This window comes from Scyliorhinus canicula, chromosome 21 (assembly GCF_902713615.1).
Source record: "Scyliorhinus canicula chromosome 21, sScyCan1.1, whole genome shotgun sequence".
NCBI lineage: Eukaryota > Metazoa > Chordata > Chondrichthyes > Carcharhiniformes > Scyliorhinidae > Scyliorhinus > Scyliorhinus canicula.
Genome location: NC_052166.1, coordinates 69,033,356 through 69,059,951, shown reverse-complemented (window position 1 = coordinate 69,059,951; position 26,596 = coordinate 69,033,356). Strand labels below are relative to the sequence as shown.

At 50.1% G+C, this 26,596-nt stretch overlaps 1 protein-coding gene across 1 annotated transcript in view; it reads left to right on the top strand.

The window, feature by feature from the left end:
• LOC119955446 (collagen alpha-1(V) chain-like) overlaps window positions 1-26,596 on the top strand; it is a 111,198-nt gene that overhangs the window by 12,020 nt on the left and 72,582 nt on the right. Inside the window, 7 exon segments of the mRNA XM_038781628.1 lie at window positions 3,277-3,321; window positions 3,470-3,523; window positions 4,683-4,727; window positions 6,108-6,161; window positions 8,086-8,139; window positions 23,508-23,561; window positions 24,295-24,402. Coding sequence (XP_038637556.1) covers window positions 3,277-3,321; window positions 3,470-3,523; window positions 4,683-4,727; window positions 6,108-6,161; window positions 8,086-8,139; window positions 23,508-23,561; window positions 24,295-24,402 — 414 coding nt within the window.

The window sequence follows — 26,596 nt, the reverse complement described above, 5'->3', positions numbered from 1 at the left end:
AGGTCTGACAGCGTCTGTGGAGAGAGGAGGGAGCTGATAGTGGCACATACCGAGATTAGAATGTGTGAATGACAGAACAAAGGTGTTTTTTAACAAATGTTTTTATCGAGTTTTTGGTTTAAGAGCAGATATATAAACAGAAGCAAACATTCGGAGATGAAACAAAAACAAAGAGAAAGCAAAATAAAAAGTAACACGGAAACTGTTTTCACACTTATCAGCTTCACCTATTTACACACATCGCACTTTCCTCCCTTTTTCCTCTTTGAGGTAATCGCCATGACGATTGTGGTCCCCTGGGTTTCCCCCCCCCCCCCCCCCCCCCCCACCCCCGGGGCTTGGTTGAGTTCCGTTTCCCTGAACCCGCCCCCCCACCCCCCTCCAACCTTACTGCGTCGTGCCTACCCCCCCTCCTGATCAGTTGTTGGCTCGTGTATCAAGTGAGTGAATGGCTCCCACGTTTTGTGGAAACCCTCCTCCGACCCTAGGATGGAGAATTTGATTTTCTCCATTTGGAGAGATTCCGAGAGGTCGGACAGCCAGTCTGCAGCTCTGGGCGGTGCTGCTGACCGCCAGCTGAACAGGATTGTCCAGCGGCCAATCAGGGAGGCAGGGGCGCCAGCCCCCATCCCCGCGAAGAGATCTGGCTGGTCTGATACCCCGAAGACCGCCACTCTTGGGCATGGCTCCACCCTCACCCCCACCACTTTGGACATAGCCTCGAAGAAGGCTGCCCAGAACCCAGCAAGTCTGGGGCAAGACCAGAACATGTGGGCGTGGTTGGCCAGGCCTCCTTGGCACCGTTCACATCTGTCCTTCACCTCCGGGAAGAACCTGCGGGTTCTGGTTAAGTGGGCTCTATGTACCACTTTCAGCTGCATTCGGCTCAGCCTTGAGCATGTGGGGGTGAAGTTGGCCTGTACAGTGCTTCGCTCCAGATTCCCACCCTATTTCAAACACAAGTCTTCCTCCCACTTCCCCCTCGTCTCGTCCAGTTGAGTGTTGGCCCCCCATGAGCAGTCGTCCATAGATGTCACCACAGTTCCCTTTCCCTAAGATGTCCGCGTCCAGCAGGTCCTCTAGCAGTGACTGTCGTGGTGGTCGCGGGTACGTCTTGTTTCCCTTCGTAGGAAGTTTTCAAGTTGTAAATACCTGAGTTTGTTACTGCCGTCAGCTGGAATCTTTCTCTCAGCTCTTCGAGCGTTGATAACCTGTTGTTGGTGTAAAAGTCCCAACTGTCAGCGCCCCCCCGTTCCCCCCACCCCCAACGTCTTGCCTCCACCTTTTGAAAGAGGCATCAATTGTCGCTGGTGTGAACCTGTGGTTGTTGCAGATGGGGGCTTTGTGGGACATTTCCCCTAACCCAAAATGCTGTCACAGTTGATGCCACAGTTGCTGCCACCACTGGGCCCATTGAATATTTATTGGATGGGGATGGGAGTGTTGCCGTGGCTCAGGCCCGGAGGGAGGTCCTTTGCAGGAGCACCCACTCAGTTTCTGTCTCCTTTATCCACTCCTTTACTCTCTCCACCATCGCTGCCCAGTAAGTTTGGGAATACAGTAGACCAGATTGAAGGAGGTGCACATGAAGCACTGCCTCACTGGGGCAGAGTCCTTGGGATTTAATACAGGGAGGCTGTTGAATCAGGGGTCAGTTGAAAATTGATAGGTTGTTGTTGGGTAAAGGCATCGAGGGTTAAGGAATCAAGATGGACTTCGAACAATAACGACTTACATTTCTGTAGCACTTTTAACTTAGTGAAACGTCCCACAGGAGCTTCACAGAGCCACATGGGAATTCAGGACAGCTTTGTCAAAGGTAAAAGTTTAAGAAGCAGGTTAAAGAAGGTGAGAGGTGGAGAGGGTAACAGAGAGAATCCAGGGTCCAAACAACTGAATGCATGCCCACCAATGACGAGCTAAGATAGAGGCCAGAATCAAAATCAATGGCCAGGTTTGAAGGGCTGAATGGATACCTTTTATTTGTACCTCCTTTAATAGATGAGTAAAGACTGACGGGATTTGTGTCCACCCAATCTGAGTGAGATAGCAGCTTGTAAAATGGTTGGTTAAAAATCATCTCCCTCTGACCAGGCGAAGTTTACATTTGATGCTCATTGAGTGACTCTGCTGGGAATAGCTGCCTTGATTGTTTTATTTCTTGAACTGCTCCCAGTTTGTAATCCAGCCGAATCTGACCAAACAGAGCCAGGAAAAAGAACAGAAATCCTAAATCCTGGGAACTCTGGTCAGAGGCCTCTGGAGATGGAGCTTTGTATCGATATGAGTTCACCATTTAGAATTTGATGCATTTTCTGCTTCTATTTTCCAACAGCAACATGAGGTTCATATCCCCGGATATGTGATCCCCGGGGAGTTCAGGATAGGGAGCGGATTTGAGCACTGTACTGTTTGATCATTGCAGAAATAGCCCAAATTCCTGGCCTTGCCTCAGCTGCTGTTCCTCTGCAGTCAAAGTGCAGAATGCTGCCTTATTGCATCTTCCACATGGAGTCCAAACCTATTCACAAAGAAACGGCCAAGACCCTCCTCACAGAATCTTCCAGCATAGCAGGATCATTCAGCACATTCTGCTTGGACTGACTCTTTGGCACAATTATCTATTTAATGCCAAACCTTTCCCTAACCTGAACACATTTCCTATTTGAGTATTTACCCAATTAATTCCCTTTGCTAACTATCTTCAATCTGTCCCCTCTGAGGAAACAGCTGAGGAAACCCAAAGATGCGCAGGGTAGGTGGATTGGCCACGCTAAATTGCTCCTTCATTGGAAAAAATATATTTTTGCCCAGTGAGTCGTCACTGACTTGTGCCCTGTGTGTCCTCACTGACCTATTCTCCGAGGGTTCTCACTGACCTTTGTCTTGTGAGTTCTCAGTGACCTTTGCCCCTTGGGTCAGCTTGTCCACACAGACCACCAGGTGAGATTGGGATTGTGTCAGGGTGAGGTGGTGGGGGTATGATTGGCAGGTGTAAATCAGATTGCACTCACTGACCTTTCCACATGGTCAGGCAACCACTTAAAAACACGGATCCTAAAATGCTGGCGTCTTCCAGTGGCTCAGTAACCTGGGTGATCTTCACTATCCACTCACTGAGGAAATAGGGGTCAAATACTCCCCTCTCCATTGTAACTATTGACAGGTACCTCTGCAAGTTACTCACCTGAGGATGATTCATGGACCAGGGCGCGTGTTGACTCTGATTCAATCCTCGCCGTTTTCTCATCTATCTCTCCATTTTTTTATTTCCAGGGAACACCGGGAAAAGCAGGTCCACGAGGTCAGAGAGGTCCAACGGTAAATCTATTCACACAACATTTTCACCAGCTGTTCCAGTGCCTTGCTGCAAAATGTCAATGTTTTTCAACACTAATTCCTCAATGTAAACCATAACTGTCAAACTCTGTTTCTTGTGCATCTAACATTGTTCATTTTATCACCAAAGGGTCCACGAGGTGAACGTGGTCCAAGAGGCTCAACGGGAAAAGCCGGCCCGAAGGTAACTTTACAATTTATATACAGAGTAAAGCTCCCTCTACACTGTCCCCATCAAACACTCCCAAGACAGGTACAGCACGGGGTTAGATACAGAGTAAAGCTCCCTCTACACTGTCCCCATCAAACACTCCCAAGACAGGTACAGCACGGGGTTAGATACAGAGTAAAGCTCCCTCTACACTGTCCCCATTAAACACTCCCAGGACAGGTACAGCACGGGGTTAGATACAGAGTAAAGCTCCCTCTACACTGTCCCCATCAAACACTCCCAGGACAGGTACAGCACGGGGTTAGATACAGAGTAAAGCTCCCTCTACACTGTCCCCATCAAACACTCCCAGGACAGGTACAGCACGGGGTTAGATACAGAGTAAAGCTCCCTCTACACTGTCCCCATCAAACACTCCCAGGACAGGTACAGCACGGGGTTAGATACAGAGTAAAGCTCCCTCTACACTGTCCCCATCAAACACTCCCAGGACAGGTACAGCACGGGGTTAGATACAGAGTAAAGCTCCCTCTACACTGTCCCCATCAAACACTCCCAGGACAGGTACAGCACGGGGTTAGATACAAAGTAAAGCTCCCTCTACGCTGTCCCCATCAAACGCTCCCTGGATAGGTACAGCACGGGGTTAGTTGGAAAGTTAAACTCCCAAATTCTCCTCTTCACCTGCTTGCCCCAACATTCCCCTTCTCTTCCTCCCAATTGCTGTCACTCTGTCTTCCTGAATCTCCATTTTATCACCAAATTATCTCCGACACCCCCTGGCTCTCAAAATATCGCTCTCGCTGCCTCACAAACGTCTTCCTCCTTTTAATCGGAGATGTTGTTTGGTCTAGTTTAAATCTCTGCACCCAATAAACGATGCGGTTGGAACTCCGTCCAGTTCATGTTTAGATACCGTGTCCAGCAAGCAATAGAGGCTCTCCCATCCATTCTGGGCAAAATGAATGGGGTCTGACCCTCTGCCTTTCCAGTGTAAACATGTGGCTAGCGGGGATCAGGGACTGGTATCAAGCTGGTGAGATAGCAGGTATTCCGCTGAATACCGACGGAAAAACAAATTGAAGGAAGATACTTGCAGAAATATTCTGAATATTATGTGATAATTCTTTCCTTTTCTGAAGCCAACATATGTAATTGTCTCTAATTGCAGGGTAGCTCGGGCAATGATGGTCCTCCTGGTCCTTCTGGTGAGCGGGTAAGGAGATCATTTCCTTTATATTCCATTGTTTTCACGCAATGTTTTTCCAGCTTGTCCCAGTTTTGTTCCCATTGCACTTCCCAGTTCTGCAGTAGAGAGTGAGGGTACCGATGTGTGTTCCGTGTCTCTAACGTCCAGGTCGTTCCATTAGATGGACACCAGACCTTACTAATCAATCTGTCTTTTTTAGTTTGTTTTTCCTCCAAAGTTCAGTGAAGAAATTTGACACAGTAAACAGAAGCTGACAGAATTAGATTCAAGTTGTCTTTTTTCTTTGGAGCGTGTACTCTTGATGTTCCTTCGCTTTCATAGCTACTCTCAGATCAAAGCCTTTGAGAAATAAACGGAAGCATTGGGAAAGAATTGCCACAGGCTGCAGGAACAGATTCTAAATCGAAAAGAAAAATTCTCATTGCAAAAGCCAAATCATCTGGGTCCAGAAAGCTATCTCTGAATCTATGTGAAGAGCAGCGTTAGACTGCCCAATCCCTGTAGCGATGACTTCGCGACTATCCAATGAGGGTCAGCTTTTCCCCAGAAATGTTGACTGGCCAGGAAATAGGTTTCTGTCAGCTTCTATGTGTGACCTCTACATGACCCCTGCCAGTGCCAACAAGGCACAGATTCTAAACGCAAAGTCACAGAACACCAGAACAACGTCAATGCACCAACTCAATGGTAACGCACAACCGAAGCTGGAAGAAGTCATGGCTGTACGCTCTCATCGACAGACACTTGCATAACGAATGACGAATCATCCAACTCCCGTTTCTGAGCCTGTGATATCAGCATCTCAGAGCCACAGCCAACCATGTACAAATTTCATCTTCGCAGTTTAAGCCTGGGAGGTTTTCACCAATAATCTCGCCACATCTCTTCTGAAGAGACATTAAACTGAGATGCCACCATGCGTCAAATGGATGTAAAAGATCCCATTGCAGCGTTTGAAAAAGACGAGGAAATTTCCATGCTGTTTTGGGCAAATATTTACTCCTTAGCTGAGATTCCCCAGCCGAGTGTTTCTCGGCAGCGAGTCTTCGCCGGCAGCGGGAATCCCCGTTTCACCGCTGGCCAATGGGATTTCCCATTGTAGCCACCCCGCGCCACCAGGAAACTTGCGCGTTGGGGGGGGGGGGGGGCTGCTGCCGGCAGAACGGAGAATCCTGCCGGCTGAGAATTCACCCCAGATTATCTGTTCATTCCTATTGATATGGGATCTTGCTGTGCGGAAATTGGCTGCCACGTTTGTCCATATTCAAACATAGGCTGCACTTCAGAAAAATGTTCAATTGGTTGTTTCCTGTTGTTCAGAGGCTGTGAAAGGAATCAGAATTGCAAAGCTTCCTTTTTCTCATCCTGTCTATGTTTACATTGTAGGGACCATCTGGCCCACAGGGACCAATGGGATTTGCTGGACCCAAAGGACCTCCTGTAAGTAATCCCAGGAATTTGCCTCATTTTTTTATAGATTGTAAATTGATCAAGATTTACTCACACAAATTACATCACAGCTCTCCGAGGTATTACTTTACACTATTAATTATCAATAACGTCTACTCTTCACTCAGGATTAATTTAAGAGAGTTTCACACAATCCCCAATAGCCACACTTACATATTTCCCAATAACCTAAACCAGCACAGGGCTAAATAGGTGGCTTTTAAAGCAGCCCAGGCTTTTCACAGTAACTTCATTTGAAACCCACTTGTGACAATAAGCAATTTTCATTTCATTCAACAGATTCAATTAACTTTCAAAATTAATTGGAAATATATTTCAAAGGAAAGATTTATAAGATTCTGTTTTTTTTAAATAAATTTAGAGTAGCCAATTCTTTTTTTATCCACTTAAGGGGCAAATTAGCATGGCCAATCCACCTACCCTGCACATCTTTGGGTTGTGGGGGTGACACCCTCGTTGACAATGACACAGGGCCGGGATTAGAACCCGGGTCCTCGGCGGCATGAGGCAGCAGTGCTAACCACTGCACAACCGTGCCGCCCCCCCCGATTTACAAGATTCTGGAAAAGAATGGAGAAGTGGGACAAACTAGACAGAATTTTCAAACCTGGCACAGGGATTATTAACCAAATGGTTCATTCTACACTGTTCCCATCAAACACTCCCAGGACAGGTACAGCACGGGGTTAGATACAGAGTAAAGCTCCCTCTACACTGTCCCCATCAAACACTCCCAGGACAGGTACAGCGCGGGGTTAGATACAGAGTAAAGCTCCCTCTACACTGTCCCCATCAAACACTCCCAGGACAGGTACAGCATGGGGTTAGATACAGAGTAATGCTCCCTCTACACTGTCCCCATCAAACACTCCCAGGACAGGTACAGCACGGGGTTAGATACAGAGTAAAGCTCCCTGTACACTGTCCCCATCAAACTCTCCCAGGACAGGTACAGCACGGGGTTAGATACAGAGTAAGGCTCCCGCTACACTGTCTCCATCAAACTCTCCCAGGACAGGTACAGCACGGGGTTAGATACAGAGTAAAGCTCCCTGTACACTGTCCCCATCAAACACTCCCAGGACAGGTACAGCACGGGGTTAGATACAGAGTAAAGCTCCCTCTACACTGTCCCCATCAAACACTCCCAGGACAGGTACAGCACGGGGTTAGATACAGAGTAAGGCTCCCGCTACACTGTCTCCATCAAACTCTCCCAGGACAGGTACAGCACGGGGTTAGATACAGAGTAAAGCTCCCTCTACACTGTCTCCATCAAACACTCCCAGGACAGGTACAGCACGGGGTTAGATACAGAGTAAAGCTCCCTCTACACTGTCCCCATCAAACACTCCCAGGACAGGTACAGCACGGGGTTAGATACAGAGTAAAGCTCCCTCTACTGAGGCCAATATCTTACCCTCATTCCAGTAATGAAGAGGAATTTACTGCTCAATTCTTGAATTTTTCCACACCCCTAACCACTGCAGTTTTGGTCGTGTGATTGCTTTGTGCCAGGAGTGTGCCAGGTGTGTGCAGGTGTGAGCCAGAATTGTGCCAGGTGTGTGCCAGGAGTGTGCCAGGTGTGTGCAGGTGTGAGCCAGAATTGTGCCAGGTGTGTGCAGGTGTGAGCCAGATTTGTGCCAGGTGTGTGCCAGGTGTGTGCAGGTTTGTACCAGAATGTGTAGTTTTGTGCCAGGTGTGCGGAAGGTGTCTAAAGATTCAGTAGACCCTTCAGACCAGTGGGCAGAATGGGTTTTCAATCCATTGTTCTGAACTTGATCCAAGCTCTGATCTTAAGAGGTGAAAATCTCACCCGGTTCCCTGTCACCTTTTTCTTCTTACAGTAATTATGTTCCAAATATAATTTCTCTCCTGTCCATTCATTTCATAGGGCCCAGCTGGTAAGGATGGGTTACCCGGACACCCAGGGCAACGAGGTGAAACTGTAAGTACCAATCCTCTCTCAGATGTCTTCGATTTCTCTGCTTCCTTTCCTTTTATGGGCATTGGCTGCAAGGTGACCATTCATAGAACATAGAACATAGAACGATACAGCGCAGTACAGGCCCTTCGGCCCTCGATGTTGCACCGACATGGAAAAAATCTAAAGGCCATCTAACCTACACTATGCCCTTATCATCCATATGCTTATCCAATAAATTTTTAAATGCCCATAATGTTGGCGAGTTCACTACTGTTGCAGGTAGGGCATTCCACGGCCTCACCACTCTTTGCGTAAAAAACCCACCTCTGACCTCTGTCCTATATCTATTACCCCTCAATTTAAGGCTATGTCCCCTCGTGCTAGCCACCTCCATCCGCGGGAGAAGGCTCTCACTGTCCACCCTATCTAACCCTCTGATCATTTTGTATGCCTCTATTAAGTCACCTCTTAACCTTCTTCTCTCTAACGAAAACAACCTCAAGTCCATCAGCCTTTCCTCATAAGATTTTCCCTCCATACCAGGCAACATCCTGGTAAATCTCCTCTGCACCCGTTCCAAAGCTTCCACGTCCTTCCTATAATGAGGCGACCAGAACTGTACGCAATACTCCAAATGCGGCCGTACTAGAGTTTTGTACAACTGCAACATGACCTCATGGCTCCGGAACTCAATCCCTCTACCAATAAAGGCCAACACACCATAGGCCTTCTTCACAACCCTATCAACCTGGGTGGCACCTTTCAGCGATCTATGTACATGGACACCGAGATCCCTCTGCTCATCCACACTACCAAGAATTTTACCATTAGCCAAATATTCCGCATTCCTGTTATTCTTTCCAAAATGAATCACCTCACACTTCTCCACATTAAACTCCATTTGCCACCTCTCAGCCCAGCTCTGCAGCTTATCTATGTCCCTCTGTAACCTGCAACATCCTTCCGCACTGTCTACAACTCCACCGACTTTAGTGTCGTCTGCAAATTTACTCACCCATCCTTCTGCGCCCTCCTCTAGGTCATTTATAAAAATGACAAACAGCAACGGCCCCAGAACAGATCCTTGTGGTACGCCACTCGTAACTGAACTCCATTCTGAACATTTCCCATCAACTACCACTCTCTGTCTTCTTTCAACTAGCCAATTTCTGATCCACATCTCTAAATCACCCTCAATCCCCAGCCTCCGTATTTTCTGCAATAGCCGACCGTGTTCTGTCCTGTATGATTGTACAAGCCCCACAGAGAGATGTAGAGAGATCAGCCAGAGCCCCGATAGATGGAGACTGTGAACAGACGGAGATTGGTGTCACAATCCCCGAGTATAAATCTCAGGAAATGCAATTGTCCAGAGTGTGGCCCAGAACAGTGAACACACTCCATTTGTACAGGAGATGTTGGCATCTGATCAGTGATCGAATCCCTGTCGGAAAATCTCTCCCTGTGACTTCAATCCTATTCAGCCCCTCAAGCCTGCTCCACCATTCAGCCCCTCGAACCTGCTCTGCCATTCAGTAAGATCAAATTCTATATTCCCATTTACCCCCAACAACCTTTGATTCTCTTGCCTAATGTGAATCTATCGACCTTGACCTTAAAAATATTCAATGACTCTTATTTCTTACTTCTGAGGCAAGTGTTCCAGAGTCACTTGGTTCTCTGAGAAAGAAATTCTCCTCATCTCTGCCCGAAAAGGGAACCCCCTAATTTTAAAACTGTGGCTCCTAGTTCTGGACTCAGTTGCGAGAGGAAACATCCTCTCCACATCCACCTTGTTAAGGCCGTTCAGGATCTTATATTCCTCAAACAGTTCACCCCCACTTCTAAACTCCAATGGAAACAAACCCAGTCTGTCCAACCTTTCTGATGGAATAACTTGCTCATTCCAGATATCAATCTAGTAAACCTCCTCGAAACATATCATTACTTTTAGAAGTAAAGGGAATTGTGTCGGACTGGCAGTTGAAGATTCCTTTGCATTACACAGTCTCTGGTCAACAACTTAAGGCTCTGTAAAAATGAAAGTAAACCTCACAAATAGAATTATCCCCCAGGACACTCCTCATATTGAGACAAGCACGAGACTGGCACTAGGGCAAAGCTGGTTAATAAAAGACACCAACTCCAGCTCAACAAATGATTAACTTTCTATGTTGTAACTGTGAGATGCTAAGGTGGTTGAGGAGAAATGAATCATTTTGTGTTGACATGTGCTGAGTTCAGTTGTTCACTGTCGGATGTTGATGGCTGGCTTTGGTTGAATTGTACGAGTTTGTGTTGAGTTCAGCTGAGTCCCGTTGTGTTTGCAATGCTTTGCACATTCTTGGGAAGTGGCATTGGCTATGCTGGTATTCCTTAGACATCCTTAACTGTCATTGAGAAGGTGATGGTGAGCTCCCTTCTTGAACCACTGCAGTTCATGAAGTGTAGGTACAACCACTATGTTGTTTGGGAGGGAGTTCCAGGATTTTGATCCAAAGGAACGGCAATATAATTCCAAATCAGGATGGTGAGTGACTTGGAGGGGGACTTCCAGGTGGTGCTGTTCCCATGTGCCTACTGCCCATGTTCTACTGGGTAGTTGAGGTTGTAAGTTTGTGCAGTGCTGCTGAGGCACTCTTGATGAGTTGCTACATTGTATCTTCCAGGTGGTTCACAATGCATCCATGGTGCACCAATGGTGAAGGGAATAACTGTTTAAAATGATGGAGGGTGAGATGACAATCAAACAGACTGCATTGTTCTGGATGGTGCTTCATGAGCGTTATTGTGTTGGTTGGGAGTCCATGAATACTGTTGGGGTGTGTTGTGTACCCTCAAGAGTATTGAAAGTCAGAGAGATCTAGGTGTACAGGTCCACTGGTCACTGAAAGGGGCAACACAGGTGGAGAAGGTAATCAAGAAGGCATACGGCATGCTTGCCTTCATTGGCCGGGGCATTGAGTATAAAAATTGGCAAGTCATGTTGCAGCTGTATAGAACCTTAGTTAGGCCACACTTGGAGTATGGTGTTCAATTCTGGTTGCCACACTACCAGAAGTATGTGGAGGCTTTAGAGAGGGTGCAGAAGGGATTTACCAGGATGTTGCCTGGTATGGAGGGCATTAGCTATGAGGAGCGGTTGAATAAACTGGGTTTTTTCTCACTGGAACGACGGAGGTTGAGGGGCGACCTGATACAGGTCTACAAAACTATGAGGGGCATAGACAGGGTGGATACTGAGAGGTTTCCTCCAGGGTAGAGGGGTCAATTACAAGGGGGCATAGGTTTAAGGTGTGAGGGGCAAGGTTTAGAGGAGATGTACGAGGCAAGCTTTTTACACAGAGGGTAGTGGGTGCCTGGAACTCGCTGCCGGAGGAGGTGGTGGAAGCAGGGACAGAAGTGACATTTAAAAGGCATCTGGACAAATACATGAATGGAATGGGAATAGAGGGATACGAACCATGATAGCGTAGAAGATTTTAGTTTAGACGGACAGCATGGTCGACAAGGGCTTGGATGACCGAAGGGCCTGTTCCTGTGCTGTACCTTTCTTTGTTCTTTGACTGAGTTGAGTTGGGTTGGGTTATGCTGAGTTGGGTTGAGCTGAGTTGGGTTGGGCTGAGTTGGGTTTGATTGTGTCATGTTGGGTTGGCCTGTGTTGGGCTGTGTTGAGTTGGGCTTAGTTAAGTTTGGTTGTGTTGTGTTGGACTGGGCTGAGTTGGCCTGGGTTGAGTTGGGCTGGGCTGAGTTGGGCTGAGCTGTGTTGGGTTGGTTTCAGTTGGGTTTGGTTGTGTCGTCTTGAGTTTCTTTGGGCTAAGTTGGTTTGGGCTGAGTTCCTTTGGGCTGAGTTGGGTTGTGTTGAGTTGAGCTGAGTTGGGTTGGGTAAGGGTTGGGTACAGTTGGCTTGTGTTGAGTTGGGGTGAGTTGTGTTGGGCTGCGTAGGGTTGAGTTGGTTTGGGCTGAGTTCCTTTGGGCTGAGTTGGGTTGTGTTGAGTTGAGCTGAGTTGGGTTGGGTAGGGTTGGGTACCGTTGGCTTGTGTTGAGTTGGGGTGAGTTGTGTTGGGCTGCGTAGGGTTGAGTTGGTTTGGGCTGAGTTGTGTTGTGTTGAGTTGGCTGAGATGAGTTTGTTTGGGCTGAGATGGGTTGGCTTTGGGTTGGGCTGAGTTGGGTTGGGTTGAGTTGGGTTGGGCTCAGTTGGGTTGGGTTGCCTGACTTGGGTTGAGTTGGGTTGGGTGAGTTGGGTTGTGTTGTGTTGGGCTGCGTTTGGCTGAGTTGGGTTGCGTTGAGTTGGGTTGAGTTGGGTTGGGTAGAGCTGGGTTTGGCTGAGTTGGTTAAGTTTGGGGTTGGGTTGGGCTGAGTTGGATAAGGTTGGGTTGGGCTGAGTTGGGTTGAGTAGGGCTGGGTTGAGTAGGGCTGGGTTGAGTAGGGCTGGGTTGAGTAGGGCTGGGTTGAGTAGGGCTGGGTTGAGTAGGGCTGGTTTGAGTAGGGCTGGTTTGAGTAGGGCTGGGTTGAGTTGGGTTGGGTTGAGTTGAGTTGGGTTCGGCTGAGTGCGTTTTTGGTTGGGTTGGGCTGGGTTGAGTTGGCCTGCGTTGAGTTGGGCTGCGTTGGGTAGTGTTGGGTTGAGCTGTGTTAGGTTGATCTGAGTGAGTTTGGGCTTAGTTAGGCCCTGTTGAGTTGGGTTGAGTTGTGTTGGGTTGAGCTGAGTTTGGTTGCGTTGTGTTGGCTTGAGTTGGTTTGGGTAGGATAGGGTTGGATTGAGTTGCGTTGGGCTGAGTTGGTTTGGGTAGTATAGGGTTGGATTGAGTTACGTTGGGCTGAGTTGAGTTGGTCTAGGTTGCATTGGGTTGAGTAGGGGTAGGTTGAGTTGGCTTGGCCTGAGGTGGGTTGGGTGGCCTGAGTTGAGTTGGGCTGAGTTTGGTTGAATTCAGTTGGATTGGACTAAGTTGGGGTGGACTGAGTTGAGTTGGGATGAGTTGTGTTGGGTCTGGATGGGCTGCATTGAGTTGGGATGTGTTGAGTTGGGTTGGGGAGGGTTGGTTGGGCTGAGGTGGGTTGAGCTGAGTTGAGTTGGGCTGAGTTGGGTTGGGCTGAGTTGAGTTGGGCTGAGTTGAGTTGGGCTGAGTTGAGTTGGGCTGAGTTGAGTTGGGCTGAGTTGAGTTGGGCTGAGTTGAGTTGGGCTGAGTTGAGTTGGGCTGAGTTGAGTTGGGCTGAGTTGAGTTGGGCTGAGTTGAGTTGGGCTGAGTTGAGTTGGGCTGAGTTGAGTTGGGCTGAGTTGAGTTGGGCTGAGTTGAGTTGGGCTGAGTTGAGTTGGGCTGAGTTGAGTTGGGCTGAGTTGAGTTGGGCTGAGTTGAGTTGGGCTGAGTTGAGTTGGGCTGAGTTGAGTTGGGCTGAGTTGAGTTGGGTTGGGCTGAGTTCAGTTGGGTTGAGATGTGTTGGGCTGCGCTGGGCTGAGTTGGTTGCGTTGAATTGGGTTGGACTGAGTTGGTTGAGATTGGGGTTGGGTTGGGCTGAGTTGGGTTGAGTAGGTTTGGGTTGAGTTAGGATGCATTGAGTTGAGTTGGGTTGGGTTGAGTTGAATTGAGTTGGGTTAGGGAGGGTTGGGCTGAGTTGGATTGGGCTGAGTTGGTTTGGAATGAGTTGGCTTGGTTGAATTTGGTTGAGTTCAGTTGGGCTGATTTGGGTTGGGCTTAGTTGAGTTGGGCTGGGTTGAGTTGGGTTGTAATGTGTTGGCTTGGTTGAGTTGGGTTAGGTTGATTTGGATTGTGTTTAGTTGGATTAGGCTGAGTTGGGTTTGGCTGAGTTGAGTTCCGTTGGGCTGAGTGGGTTTGGTTGGGTTGAGTTGGGTTGGGTGGATCTGGGTTGGGTGGAGTTGAGTTGGGTTGGGTTGGGTTGAGTTGGGTTGGGTTGGGTTGAGTTGAGTTGGGTTGGTTTCGGTTGGGTTTGGTTGGGTCGTGTTGAGTTGGTTTGGGCTGAGTTGGGTTGTGATCAGTTGAGTTGGCTTGGTTTGGGCTGAGTTCGGTTGTGTTGCATTGAGTTGGGTTGTGTTGGGCTGAGTTCTGTTGGGCTGCGTTGGGTTGAGTTGGTTTGGGCTGAGTTCAGTGAGTTGGATAGGATAGGGTTGGATTGAGTTGCATTGGGCTGAGTTGAGTTGGTCTGAGTTGGGTTGGGTTGGGTTGAGTTGGGTTGTGTTGCATTGAGTTTGATTGGGTTGAGTTGAATTGAGTTGGGTTGGGGAGGGTTGGTTTGGGCTGAGTTGGGTTGGGTTGAGTTGGGTTGGGCTGAATTGGGTTTGGCTGAGTTGGGTTGGGCTGAGTTGAGTTGGATAAGATAGGGTTGGATTGAGTTGCGTTGGCATCAGTTGAGTTGGTCTGAGTTGCATTGGATTGGACTGAGTTGGGTTGAGTAGGGGTGGGTTGAGTTGAGTTGGATTGGGATACGTTGGGCTGGACTGAGTTGAATTGGGTTGGGATGAGTGGGTTGAGTTGGGGTGGGTGTGTTGGGTTGAGTTGTGTTGGGCTGCGTTGGGCTGAGTTGGTTGTGTTGAGTTGGGTTGCTTTGAGTTGAGTTGCATTGAGTTGGGTTGGGCTGAGTTGGTTGAGTTTGGGGTTGGGTTGAGTAGGTTTGGGTTGAGTTGAGTTGGGTTGGGATGAGTTGGGTTGGGATGAGAGTTTTTTGGGTTGTGTTGCATCGGGTTGGGTTAGGCTGGGTTGAGTTGGGCTGCGTTGAGTTGAGTTGTGATGGCTTGATCCGAGTGGATTTGGGCTGAGTTGGGTTTGGTTGGGTTGGGTTGTGTTAGATGGGCTCTGCTGAGTTGGGATGAGTTGGGTTGAGCTGAGTTGGGTTGGTTTCAGTTGAGTTTGCTTGGGTTGTGTTGAGCTGGTTCGGGCTGAGTTGGGTTGCGATCAGTTGAGTTGGGTTGGTTTGGGCTAAGTTGGGTTGCGTTGAGTTGAGTTGGGTAGGTTTGGATTGAGTTGCGTTGGGCTGAGTTGAGTTGGGTTGGGTTGAGTTGAGTTGGGTTGGTTTCGGTTGGGTTTGGTTGGGTCGTGTTGAGTTGGCATGGGCTGAGTTGGGTTGTGATCAGTTGAGTTGGCTTGGTTTGGGCTGAGTTCGGTTGCATTGCATTGGGTTGTGTTGGAGTGAGTTCTGTTGAGGTGGGTAGGATAGGGTTGGATTGAGTTGCATTGGGCTGAGTTGAGTTGGTCTGAGTTGCATTGGGTTGGGTTGGGTTGCATTGCATTGCGTTGAGTTGGGGTGCATTGAGTTGCGATGTGTTGGGTTGAGTTTGGTTGGGTTGAGTTGGGTTGGGGAGGGTTGATTTGGGCTGAGTTGGTTTGGGCTGAGTTGGGTTGGGCTGAGTTGGGTTGGGCTGAGTTGGGTTGGGCTGAGTTGGGTTGGGCTGAGTTGGGTTGGGCTGAGTTGGGTTGGGCTGAGTTGGGTTGGGCTGAGTTGGATTGGGCTGAGTTGGGTTGGGCTGAGTTGGGTTGGGCTGAGTTGTGTTGGGCTGAGTTGGGTTGGGCTGAGTTGGGTTGGGCTGAGTTGGGTTGGGCTGAGTTGGGTTGGGCTGAGTTGAGTTGGATAGTATAGGGTTGGATTGAGTTGCGTTGGGATCAGTTGAGTTGGTCTGAGTTGCATTGGATTGGACTGAGTTGAGTTGAGTAGGGGTGGGTTAGTTGGCTTGGGCTGAGGTGGGTTGGCGTGGCCTGAGTTGGGTTGGGCTGAGTTGGGTTGAGTTGAGTTGGACTGAGTTGAGTTGGGTTCGACTGAGTTGAGTTAGGTTGGGATGAGTTGGGTGTGTTGGGTTGAGATGTGTTGGGCTGCGTTGGGCTGAGTTGGATGTGTTGAGTTGGGTTGCTTTGAGTTGAGTTGCATTGAGTTGGGTTGGGCTGAGTTGGTTGAGTTTGGGGTTGGGTTGGGCAGGTTTGGGTTGAGTTGAGTTGGGTTGGGATGAGAGTTTTTTGGGTTGTGTTGCATCAGGTTGGGTTGGGCTGGGTTGAGTTGGGCTGCGTTGAGTTGAGTTGTGATGGCTTGATCCGAGTGGGTTTGGGCTGAGTTGGGTTTGGTTGGGTTGGGTTGTGTTCCGATGGGTTGGCTTAGATGGGCTCTGTTGAGTTGGAATGAGTTGGGTTGAGCTGAGTTGGGTTGGTTTCAGTTGAGTTTGCTTGGGTCGTGTTGAGCTGGATCGGGCTGAGTTGGGTTGCGATCAGTTGAGTTGGGTTGGTTTGGGCTAAGTTGGGTTGCGTTGAGTTGAGTTGGGTAGGTTTGGATTGAGTTGCGTTAGGCTGAGTTGAGTTGATCTGAGTTGGGTTGGGTTGGACTGAGTTGGGTTGAGTTGAGTTGGGTTGAGTTGGGCTGGGATGAGTTCAGTTGGGTTGGGATGAGTTGTGTTGGGCTGCGATGAGTTGGGATGCATTGAGTTGAGTTGGGTTGGGTTGAGTTGAATTGAGTTGGGTTGGGTAGGGTTGGGTTGCGCTGAGTTGGTTTGGGCAGAGTTGGGTTGGGTTGGAATGAGTTGGCTTGGTTGAGTTTGATTGAGTTCAGTTGGGCTGATTTGGGTTGGGCTGAGTTGAGTTGGGTTGTAATGTGTTGGCTTGTTTGAGTTGGGTTGGGTTGATTTGGATTGTGTTTAGTTGGATTCGGCAGAGTTGGGTTGGGCTGAGTTGAGTTTGGTTGGGCTGAGTGGGTTGAGTTGGGCTGGGTGGAGTTGGGCTGGGTGGAGTTGGGCTGGGTTGAGTTGGGTTGGGTTGGGTTGAGTTGGGTTGGGTGGAGTTGGGTTGGGTGGAGTTGGGTTGGGTGCAGTTGGGTTGGGTTGAGTTGGGTTGTGTTGAGTTGGGTTGGGTTGGGTTGAGTTGAATTGAGTTGGGTTGGGGAGGGTTGGGCTGAGTTGGATTGGGCTGAGTTGGATTGGGCTGAGTTGGATTGGGCTGAGTTGGATTGGGCTGAGTTGGATTGGGCTGAGTTGGATTGGGCTGAGTTGGATTGGGCTGAGTTGGATTGGGCTGAGTTGGATTGGGCTGAGTTGGATTGGGCTGAGTTGGATTGGGCTGAGTTGGATTGGGCTGAGTTGGATTGGGCTGAGTTGGATTGGGCTGAGTTGGATTGGGCTGAGTTGGATTGGGCTGAGTTGGATTGGGCTGAGTTGGATTGGGCTGAGTTGGATACGGCTGAGTTGGGTTGGGTTGGGTTGAGTTGGGTTGGTTTCGGTTGGGTTTGGTTGGGTCGTGTTGAGTTGGTTTGGGCTGAGTTGGGTTGTGATCAGTTGAGTTGGCTTGGTTTGGGCTGAGTTCTGTTGCGTTGCATTGAGTTGGGTTGTGTTGGACTGAATTCTGTTGGGCTGCGTTGGGTTGAGTTGGTTTGGGCTGAGTTCAGTTGAGTTGGGTAGGATAGGGTTGGATTGAGTTGCATTGGGTTGAGTTGAGTTGGTCTGAGTTGCATTGGGTTGGGTTGCATTACGTCGCGTTGGGTTGGGTTGAGTTGAATTGAGTTGGGTTGGGTTGAGTTGGGGTGCATTGAGTTGGGATGTGTTGGGTTGAGTTTGGTTGGGTTAAGTTGAATTGGGTTGGGGAGGGTTGGTTTGGGCTGAGTTGGGTTGGGCTGAGTTGGGTTTGGCTGAGTTGGGTTGGGCTGAGTTGAGTTGGATAGGATAGGGTTGGATTGAGTTGCGTTGGGATCAGTTGAGTTGGTCTGAGTTGCATTGGATTGAACTGAGTTGGGTTGAGTAGGGGTGGGTTGAGTTGGCTTGGGCTGAGGTGGGTTGGCGTGGCCTGAGTTGGATGGGCTTAGTTGGGTTGAGTTGAGTTGGATTGGGATACGTTGGGTTGGACTGAGTTGAGTTGGGTTGAGCTGAGTGGGTTGAGTTGGGTTGGGCTGGGATGAGTTAAATTGGGTTGGGCTGCGTTGAGTTGGGATGCATTGAGTTGAGTTGGGTTGGGTTGAATTGAGTTGGCTTGGTTGAGTTTGGTTGAGTTCAGTTGGGCTGATTTGGGTTGGGCTGAGTTGAGTTGGGCTGGGTTGAGTTGGGTTGTAATGTGTTGGCTTGTTTGAGTTGGGTTGGGTTGATTTGGATTGTGTTTTGTTGGATTCGGCAGAGTTGTGTTGGGCTGAGTTGAGTTTGGTTGGGCTGAGTGGGTTGAGTTGGGCTGGGTGGAGTTGGGTTGTGTGGAGTTGGTTTGGGTGGAGTTGGGTTGGGTGCAGCTGGGTTGGGTGGAGCTGGGTTGGGTTGAGTTGGGTTGTGTTGAGTTGGGTTTGGTTGAGTTGAATTGAGTTGGGTTGGGCTGAGTTGGATTGGGCTGAGTTGGATTGGGCTGAGTTGGATTGGGCTGAGTTGGATTGGGCTGAGTTGGATTGGGCTGAGTTGGATTGGGCTGAGTTGGATTGGGCTGAGTTGGATTGGGCTGAGTTGGATTGGGCTGAGTTGGATTGGGCTGTGTTGGATTGGGCTGTGTTGGATTGGGCTGAGTTGAGTTGGGTTGCGTTGAGCTGCATTGTGTTGGACTGCGTTGGTGGTGTTGGGTTGAGCTTTGTTAGGTTGATCGGAGTGGGTTTGGGCTTAGTTAGGCCCTGGAGTTGGGTTGGGTGGAGTTGGGTTGGGTTGAGTTGGGTTGGGTTGAGTTGAGTTGGGTTGGGTTGAGCTGAGTTGGGTTGCATTGGGTTGGGTTGAGCTGAGTTGTGTTGGTTTCAGTTGGATTTGGTTGGGTCGTGTTGAGTTGGTTCAGGCTGAGTTGGGTTGAGTAGGGGTAGGTTGAGTTGAGATGAGGGGCTGAGTTGGGCTGGGATGCGTTGAATTGAGTTGTGTTGTGTTGAGCTGTGTTGGGTTGAGTTAGTTTGGAATGAGTTGGGCTACGGTGAGTTGGGCTGCGTTCGGTTGAACTGAGTTGAATTGAGTTGGGTAGGATTGCGATGAGTTGTGTTGGGTTGATCTGAGTTGGGTTGGTTTGAGTTGGGTTGGGCTGAGTTTGGTTTGGTTGGGTCGTGTTGGGTCGATTTGGGCTGTGTTGAGTTGGGCTGTGTTGAGTTGGGCTGTGTTGAGTTGGGCTGTGTTGATCTGGGCTGTGTTGAGTTGGGCTGTGTTGAGTTGGGCTGAGTTGAGTTGAGTTGGGTTGGGCTGGGTTGAGCTGAGTTGGGTTGGGCTGAGTTGGGTTGGGCTGAGTTGGGTTGGGCTGAGTTGGGTTGGGCTGAGTTGGGTTGGGCTGAGTTGGGCTGGGCTGAGTTGGGTTGGTCTGAGTTGGGTTGGTCTGAGTTGAGTTGGGTTGGGCTGGGTTGAGCTGAGTTGTGTTGGGCTGAGTTGGGCTGTGCTGAGTTGGGTTGGGCTGAGTTGGGTTGGGCTGAGTTGGGTTGGGCTGAGTTGGGTTGGGCTGAGTTGGGTTGGGCTGAGTTGGGCTGGGCTGAGTTGGGTTGGTCTGAGTTGGGTTGGTCTGAGTTGAGTTGGGTTGGGCTGGGTTGAGCTGAGTTGTGTTGGGCTGAGTTGGGCTGTGCTGAGTTGGGTTGGGCTGAGTTGGGTTGGGCTGAGTTGGGTTGGGCTGGGTTGGGTTGGGCTGAGTTGGGTTGGGCTGATTTGGGCTGGGCTGAGTTGGGTTGGTCTGAGTTGGGTTGGTCTGAGTTGGGTTGGTCTGAGTTGGGTTGGTCTGAGTTGGGTTGGGCTGAGTTGGGTTGGGCTGAGTTGGGTTGGGCTGAGTTGGGTTGGGCTGAGTTGGGTTGGGCTGAGTTGGGTTGGGCTGAGTTGGGTTGGGCTGAGTTGGGTTGGGCTGAGTTGGGTTGGGCTGAGTTGGGTTGGGCTGAGTTGGGTTGGGCTGAGTTGGGTTGGGCTGAGTTGGGTTGGGTTGGGCTGAGTTGGGTTGGGCTGGGTTGAGCTGAGTTGTGTTGGGCTGAGTTGGGCTGTGTTGAGTTGGGCTGTGTTGAGTTGGGCTGTGTTGAGTTGGGCTGTGTTGAGTTGGGTTGGGCTGAGTTGGGTTGGGCTGAGTTGGGTTGGGCTGAGTTGGGTTGGGCTGAGTTGGGTTGGGCTGAGTTGGGTTGGGCTGAGTTGGGCTGGGCTGAGTTGGGTTGGTCTGAGTTGGGTTGGTCTGAGTTGAGTTGGGTTGGGCTGGGTTGAGCTGAGTTGTGTTGGGCTGAGTTGGGCTGTGCTGAGTTGGGCTGGGCTGAGTTGGGTTGGGCTGAGTTGGGTTGGGCTGAGTTGGGTTGGGCTGAGTTGGGTTGGGCTGATTTGGGCTGGGCTGAGTTGGGTTGGTCTGAGTTGGGTTGATCTGAGTTGGGTTGGTCTGAGTTGGGTTGGGCTGAGTTGGGTTGGGCTGAGTTGGGTTGGGCTGAGTTGGGTTGGGCTGAGTTGGGTTGGGCTGAGTTGGGTTGGGCTGAGTTGGGTTGGGCTGAGTTGGGTTGGGCTGAGTTGGGTTGGGCTGAGTTGGGTTGGGCTGAGTCGGGCTGTGTTGAGTCGGGCTGTGTTGAGTCGGGCTGTGCTGAGTCGGGCTGTGCTGAGTCGGGCTGTGCTGAGTCGGGCTGTGCTGTGTCGGGCTGTGCTGAGTCGGGCTGTGCTGAGTCGGGCTGTGCTGAGTCGGGCTGTGCTGAGTCGGGCTGTGCTGAGTCGGGCTGTGCTGAGTCGGGCTGTGCTGAGTCGGGCTGTGCTGAGTCGGGCTGTGCTGAGTCGGGCTGTGCTGAGTCGGGCTGTGCTGAGTCGGGCTGTGCTGAGTCGGGCTGTGCTGAGTCGGGCTGTGCTGAGTCGGGCTGTGCTGAGTCGGGCTGTGCTGAGTCGGGCTGTGCTGAGTCGGGCTGTGCTGAGTCGGGCTGTGCTGAGTCGGGCTGTGCTGAGTCGGGCTGTGCTGAGTCGGGCTGTGCTGAGTCGGGCTGTGCTGAGTCGGGCTGTGCTGAGTCGGGCTGTGCTGAGTCGGGCTGTGCTGAGTCGGGCTGTGCTGAGTCGGGCTGTGCTGAGTCGGGCTGTGCTGAGTCGGGCTGTGCTGAGTCGGGCTGTGTTGAGTTGAGTTGGGTTGGTTTCACTTGGGTTTGCTTGGGTCATGCTGAGTTGGTTTGGGCTGGCTTGCATGGTTTGAGTTGGTTTGGGCTGAGTATTTTGCGCTGAGTTCAGTTGGGCTGAGTTGGGCTAAGTTAACTTGGGCTGAGTTCAGTTGGATTGGGATGAATATGGTTGAGTTTGGGGTGGGTTGGGTGGAGTTGAGATGAGTTGGGCTGAGATGAGTTGAGATGAGTTGGGCTGAGGTATGTTTGGCTGCTTTGGATTGAGTTAGTTTGGGATGAGTTCAGTTGCATTGAGTTAAGTTGGGTAGGGTAGGATTGAATTGAGTTGGGCTGAGTTTAGTTGGGTTGGGCTGAGTAGGGCTGTGTTGAGTTGGTTTGGGCTGGGTTGGGTTTGGTTTTAGTTTGGTTGGGTTGTCTTGGGTTGAGTTGGACTGGGCTGAGTTGGGCTGGCTGAGTTGGGCTGGGCTGAGTTGGGTTGGGCTGAGTTGGGTTGAGTTGCTTTGAGCTGAGTCCAGTTGAGTTGGGTTGGTCTGAGTTAGGTTGGTCTGAGTTGGGTTGGGCTGGGTTGGGTTTGGCTGCGTTGAGTTGGGTTGGTCTGAGTTGGGTTGGGCTGGGTTGGGTTTGGCTGAGTTGAGTTGGGTTTGGCTGAGTTGGGTTGGGCTGGGTTGGGTTTGGCTGAGTTGAGTTGGGTTTGGCTGAGTTGAGTTGGGCTGAGTTGGGTTGGGCTGGGTTGGGTTGGGCTAGGTTGGTTTTGGCTGAGTTGAGTTGGGTTTGGCTGAGTTGGGTTGGGCTGGGTTGGGTTGGGCTAGGTTGGTTTTGGCTGAGTTGAGTTGGGTTTGGCTGAGTTGAGTTGGGTTGGGCTGAGTTGAGTTGGGTTGGGCTGAGTTGAGTTGGGCTGAGTTTAGTTGGGTTGGGCTGAGTTGGGCTAAGTTGACTTGGGCTGAGTTCAGTTGGATTGGGCTGAGTTGCATTGAGTTTGGGGTTGGGTTCGGCTGAGTTGGGTTGAGTAGGAGTAGGTTGAGTTGAGGTGAGTTGGTGGAGTTGGGTTGGGTTGAGTTGAGGTGAGTTTGGCAGAGTTGGGTTGGGCTGCGTTGAGTTGGGCTGCGTTGAGTTGAGCTGCGTTGACTTCGGCTGCGCTGAGTTGGGCTGCGCTGAGTTGGGCTGCGCTGAGTTGGGCTGCGCTGAGTTGGGCTGCGCTGAGTTGGGCTGCGCTGAGTTGGGCTGCGTTGAGTTGGGCTGCGTTGAGTTGGGCTGCGTTGAGTTGGGCTGCGTTGAGTTGGGCTGCGTTGAGTTGGGATGCGTTGAGTTGGGCTGCGTTGAGTTGGGCTGCGTTGAGTTGGGCTGGGTTGAGTTGGACTGGGTTGAGTTGGACTGGGTTGAGTTGGACTGGGTTGAGTTGGACTGGGTTGAGTTGGACTGGGTTGAGTTGGACTGGGTTGAGTTGGACTGGGTTGAGTTGGACTGGGTTGAGTTGGACTGGGTTGAGTTGGACTGCGTTGAGTTGGACTGCGTTGCGTTGGACTGCATTGAGTTGAACTGAGTTGTGTTGGGTTGGGTATTGTTGTGTTGAGTTGGGTTGGGGTGAATTGGTTTGGTCTGCATTGGGTTGGTCTGCATTGGGCTGGCTTGTGTTGAGTTGGGCTGAGTTGGGCTGGATCTGGTCGGGCTGGACTTCGTTGGGCTGCATTGGATTACGTTGGTTTGGTCAGAGATTGGTTGGGCTACATTGGGTTGGATTGAGTTGGGTTGGAGTGAGATTGGTTGGGCTGCGTTGGGTTGTGTTGAGTTGGGTTGGAGTGAGATTAAGGGAGTTGGGTTGGGCTGCGTTGGGTTGTGTTGAGTTGGGTTGGATATAATGTTCCTGTTGTTTAGAGTTATTGCACCTCAATTTCACAGGTTTACTGCACTTGTGTTTGTGGAACGGGGTGTGGGGTGGGGGTGTGGAGGTCCCGACATTTGACTGAAGCCTCTATGAAGATTGGAAGGAGCTTCATCTTGGAGCATTGGTGTTGATCATTGCCTGGAATATAATAAATGGGAAACAGGAGAAGGTCATAATAATAATAATCTCTATTAGTGTCACAAGTAGGCTTCCATTAACACTGCAATGAAGTTACTGTGAAAATCCCCTAGTCGCCACATTCTGGCGCCTATTCGGGTGCACCGAGGGAGAATTCAGAATGTCCTCCCCTAACCTAACAAGCATGTCTTTCGGGACTTGTGGGAGGAAACCGGAGCACCCGGTTCTAGACCCCGCAGGCAGGGGAAGCATCCTTCCGCACTGGCCCGTGTCGCTTTGCGTCTCATCCTGTGAAACTACTCACGTGCTGCAGTGACTCTGAGTCGATTCCTCCTTCTCCCCCTCGTTGAGGTTGATTACTGATGAAATCTCACTTTGTAACTAACTGATATCCTTCTGCACACAGGGTTTCCAGGGGAAAACCGGGCCACCTGGTCCTCCTGGTGTAGTTGGTCCACAGGTGAGTACAGAATCATTCAAAATTCTTTTCAGAAACTCTAAATAATCACAAAGTAAAAGTTGAGATTCATATTTACCTTTGGATGTGGAGATTCTGAACGTTTGTGCTGTTGCTCAGTTTCTGTGTTGGGACTTGTCTCTGATTCCCGTTGTTTGACGGACCCACTCCTGTGTCTATAGAAGGAGCAGCAATTAGCTCCCCCAGAAGCAATTAGTTTCCCACAGACATGTGGTCATCACTGACCTGATAGTCGCCTCAAATCTGTATCCCAATATCCTATCACCTCCTTGCTTCCCAAGAATCTACCCAGTTCTATCTTAAAGGTATTCAGACTCTACTTCCACCACCTTTTCAACAAGTGAGTTCCAGAGACTCACCCACCCTCTCAGAGATAAGAATTCAGTTTGTCTGTGTTTTAAAGGTTTTTGTCCAGATTACTTTAAACATCAAACAAGAGGCAAGGGAAATCCGATCCCCTTATTCAGGAAGCATCCATTCCCTCTCATGTGATAATTCAAATAATCAGGATCAATCTCACCACAAATTCTTCAACAAAAAAGGCCCATCTTGATAAAGTGAACGTGGATTTTTCCAGCCTGTAGATTCAACAAACATCTGACAGCAGTTTCCATGGGAAGAGATGGGAGTTGGGGATGGAAGGTTAGCATGGAGATGGAGGTTTCTCAGGGTTGGCTGTGTGTCTCACTGTGCTGGTGGCTGTTTTCCCTGCCAGGGTCCCACAGGAGAGACAGGTCCACTTGGGGAACGTGGTCACCCAGGGCCCCCTGGGCCCCCTGGAGAACAAGGTCTGCCAGGTTCTGCTGGAAAAGAAGGTTCAAAGGTGAGTGTTTGAGGTATGACCCCCATACTTTGTGACAGTTTGGAGACCGCGGACTTGCTGGTGTACTGTGAGTTACTGGAATGATTAATGATAATGAGTACAATATTTAGCACATATCCCAACCTGCACCACATCCAATTCAACTGGTCACATCCTCAAATTCAGATTCTCATCCTCCTAATCAAGTATTTCCATAGCCTCACCTCTCCCTATCTCTGTAGCATCCTCCGGCCCCAACAAGCCTCCCTATCTCTGTAACCTCCTCAAGCCCCAAAAATCCACCCTATATCTGTAACCCTTTCCCAACCCAACAACCCCCCCTATTTGTAACATCCTCCAAATTCAACAGCCTTCCCTATCTCTGTAACCTCCTCCGGCCCTTACAACCCTCCCTATCTCTGTAACCTCCTCCAAACCCAACAACCCTCCCTATCTGTAACCTCCTCCAACCCAACCCTGCCTTTGTCTGTAATCTCCTCCAACCCCAACCCTTACCATCTCTGCAGCCTCCTCCAGCCCCCAAATCCTCCCTATCTCTGCAAATTTCTCCAACACCAACAACCCTCTCTGTCATAGAACATACCGTGCAGAAGGAGACCATTTGGTCCATCAAGTCTGCACTGACCCACTTAAGCCCTCATTTCCACCCTATCCCCGTAACCCAATAACCTCTCCTAACCTTTTTTTGGACACTAAGGGCAATTTAGCCTGGCCAATCCACCTAACCTGCACATCTTAGATTGTGGGGGGAAACCGGAGCACCCGGAGGAAACCCACACAGACACAGGGAGAAAGTACAGACTCCGCACAGACAGTGACCCAGCGGGGAATTGAACCTGGGACCTGGCACTGTGAAGCCACAGTGCTATCCACTTGTGCTTCCCTATCACTGTAACCTCCTACAATACTCTGAGATTTCTGCACTTGCCCAATTCCCACTGGCGGCCGTGCTATCTGCACAGCCCCGAGCTCTGGAATTCCCTCTCAAACCTCTCCCCACCCTCCCGTTCATAGAAATTATTCTTAAAACCTACAACCGAGTCACCTGCCCTGAACGGCTCCTCATCAAATTCTCTTTAATGAGGCTTCAATCAGGACATTTCTCCAGATGAAATGATATAAATTTTGTTATCGCTGAGGACTGAGAGGATTTTTAAAAACAGCAAAGGATGAACAAGAAATTGATGAAAAGGAAGGAAATAGAATCTGAGTGAGATGACAAGAAACTGAAACTGAAATTTTACAAGTATGCAGAGTTTAGCAGAAGTAAAATGAGCCCCTTCGCGGCAAACAGGAGAAATTAGAATGTGCTTTCAGAGAATTACATTGATGTTCAAACAAACATTTTGTATCTATTGCCACAGGAGCTGAGGTTTACAGCAGAGAGGAGTGAAAACAGGGATAAGTACTGGCCCCAGGGCAGGGGGAGAATGCTCCGGCTCTTCCTGGACTCAATGTGATGGGATCTCTGATATCCACACACATAAACACCCTATCTGATTGGCAGCTCCATCAACAGTGCAGCACTCCCTCAGTACTGACCCTCTGACAGTGCAGCACTCCCTCAGTACTGACCCTCTGACAGTGCGGCACTCCCTCAGTACTGACCCTCTGACAGTGCAGCACTCCCTCAGTACTGACCCTCTGACAGTGCAGCACTCCCTCAGTACTGACCCTCTGACAGTGCAGCACTCCCTCAGTACTGACCCTCTGACAGTGCAGCACTCCCTCAGTACTGACTCTCTGACAGTGCGGCACTCCCTCAGTACTGACCCTCTGACAGTGCGGCACTCCCTCAGTACTGACCCTCTGACAGTGCAGCACTCCCTCAGTACTGACCCTCTGACAGTGCGGTTCTCCCTCAGTACTGACCCTCTGACAGTGCGGCACTCCCTCAGTACTGACCCTCTGACAGTGCGGCACTCCCTCAGTACTGACCCTCTGACAGTGCAGCACTCCCTCAGTACTGACCCTCTGACAGTGCAGCACTCCCTCAGTACTGACCCTCTGACAGTGCGGCGCTCCCTCGGTACTGACCCTCTGACAGTGTTGGGTAGTTCAGTATTGCGATAGCCTGTCGGTGTAGATTTTGTTGTCTTGTCTCTGGTTTAAATTTTTGGAGAGAAACAAAAAAAAGAACAAGGTCATTTTTTCATATACAATGGTTTGGTTTGGATCTTCTGGGAGCTCCTGA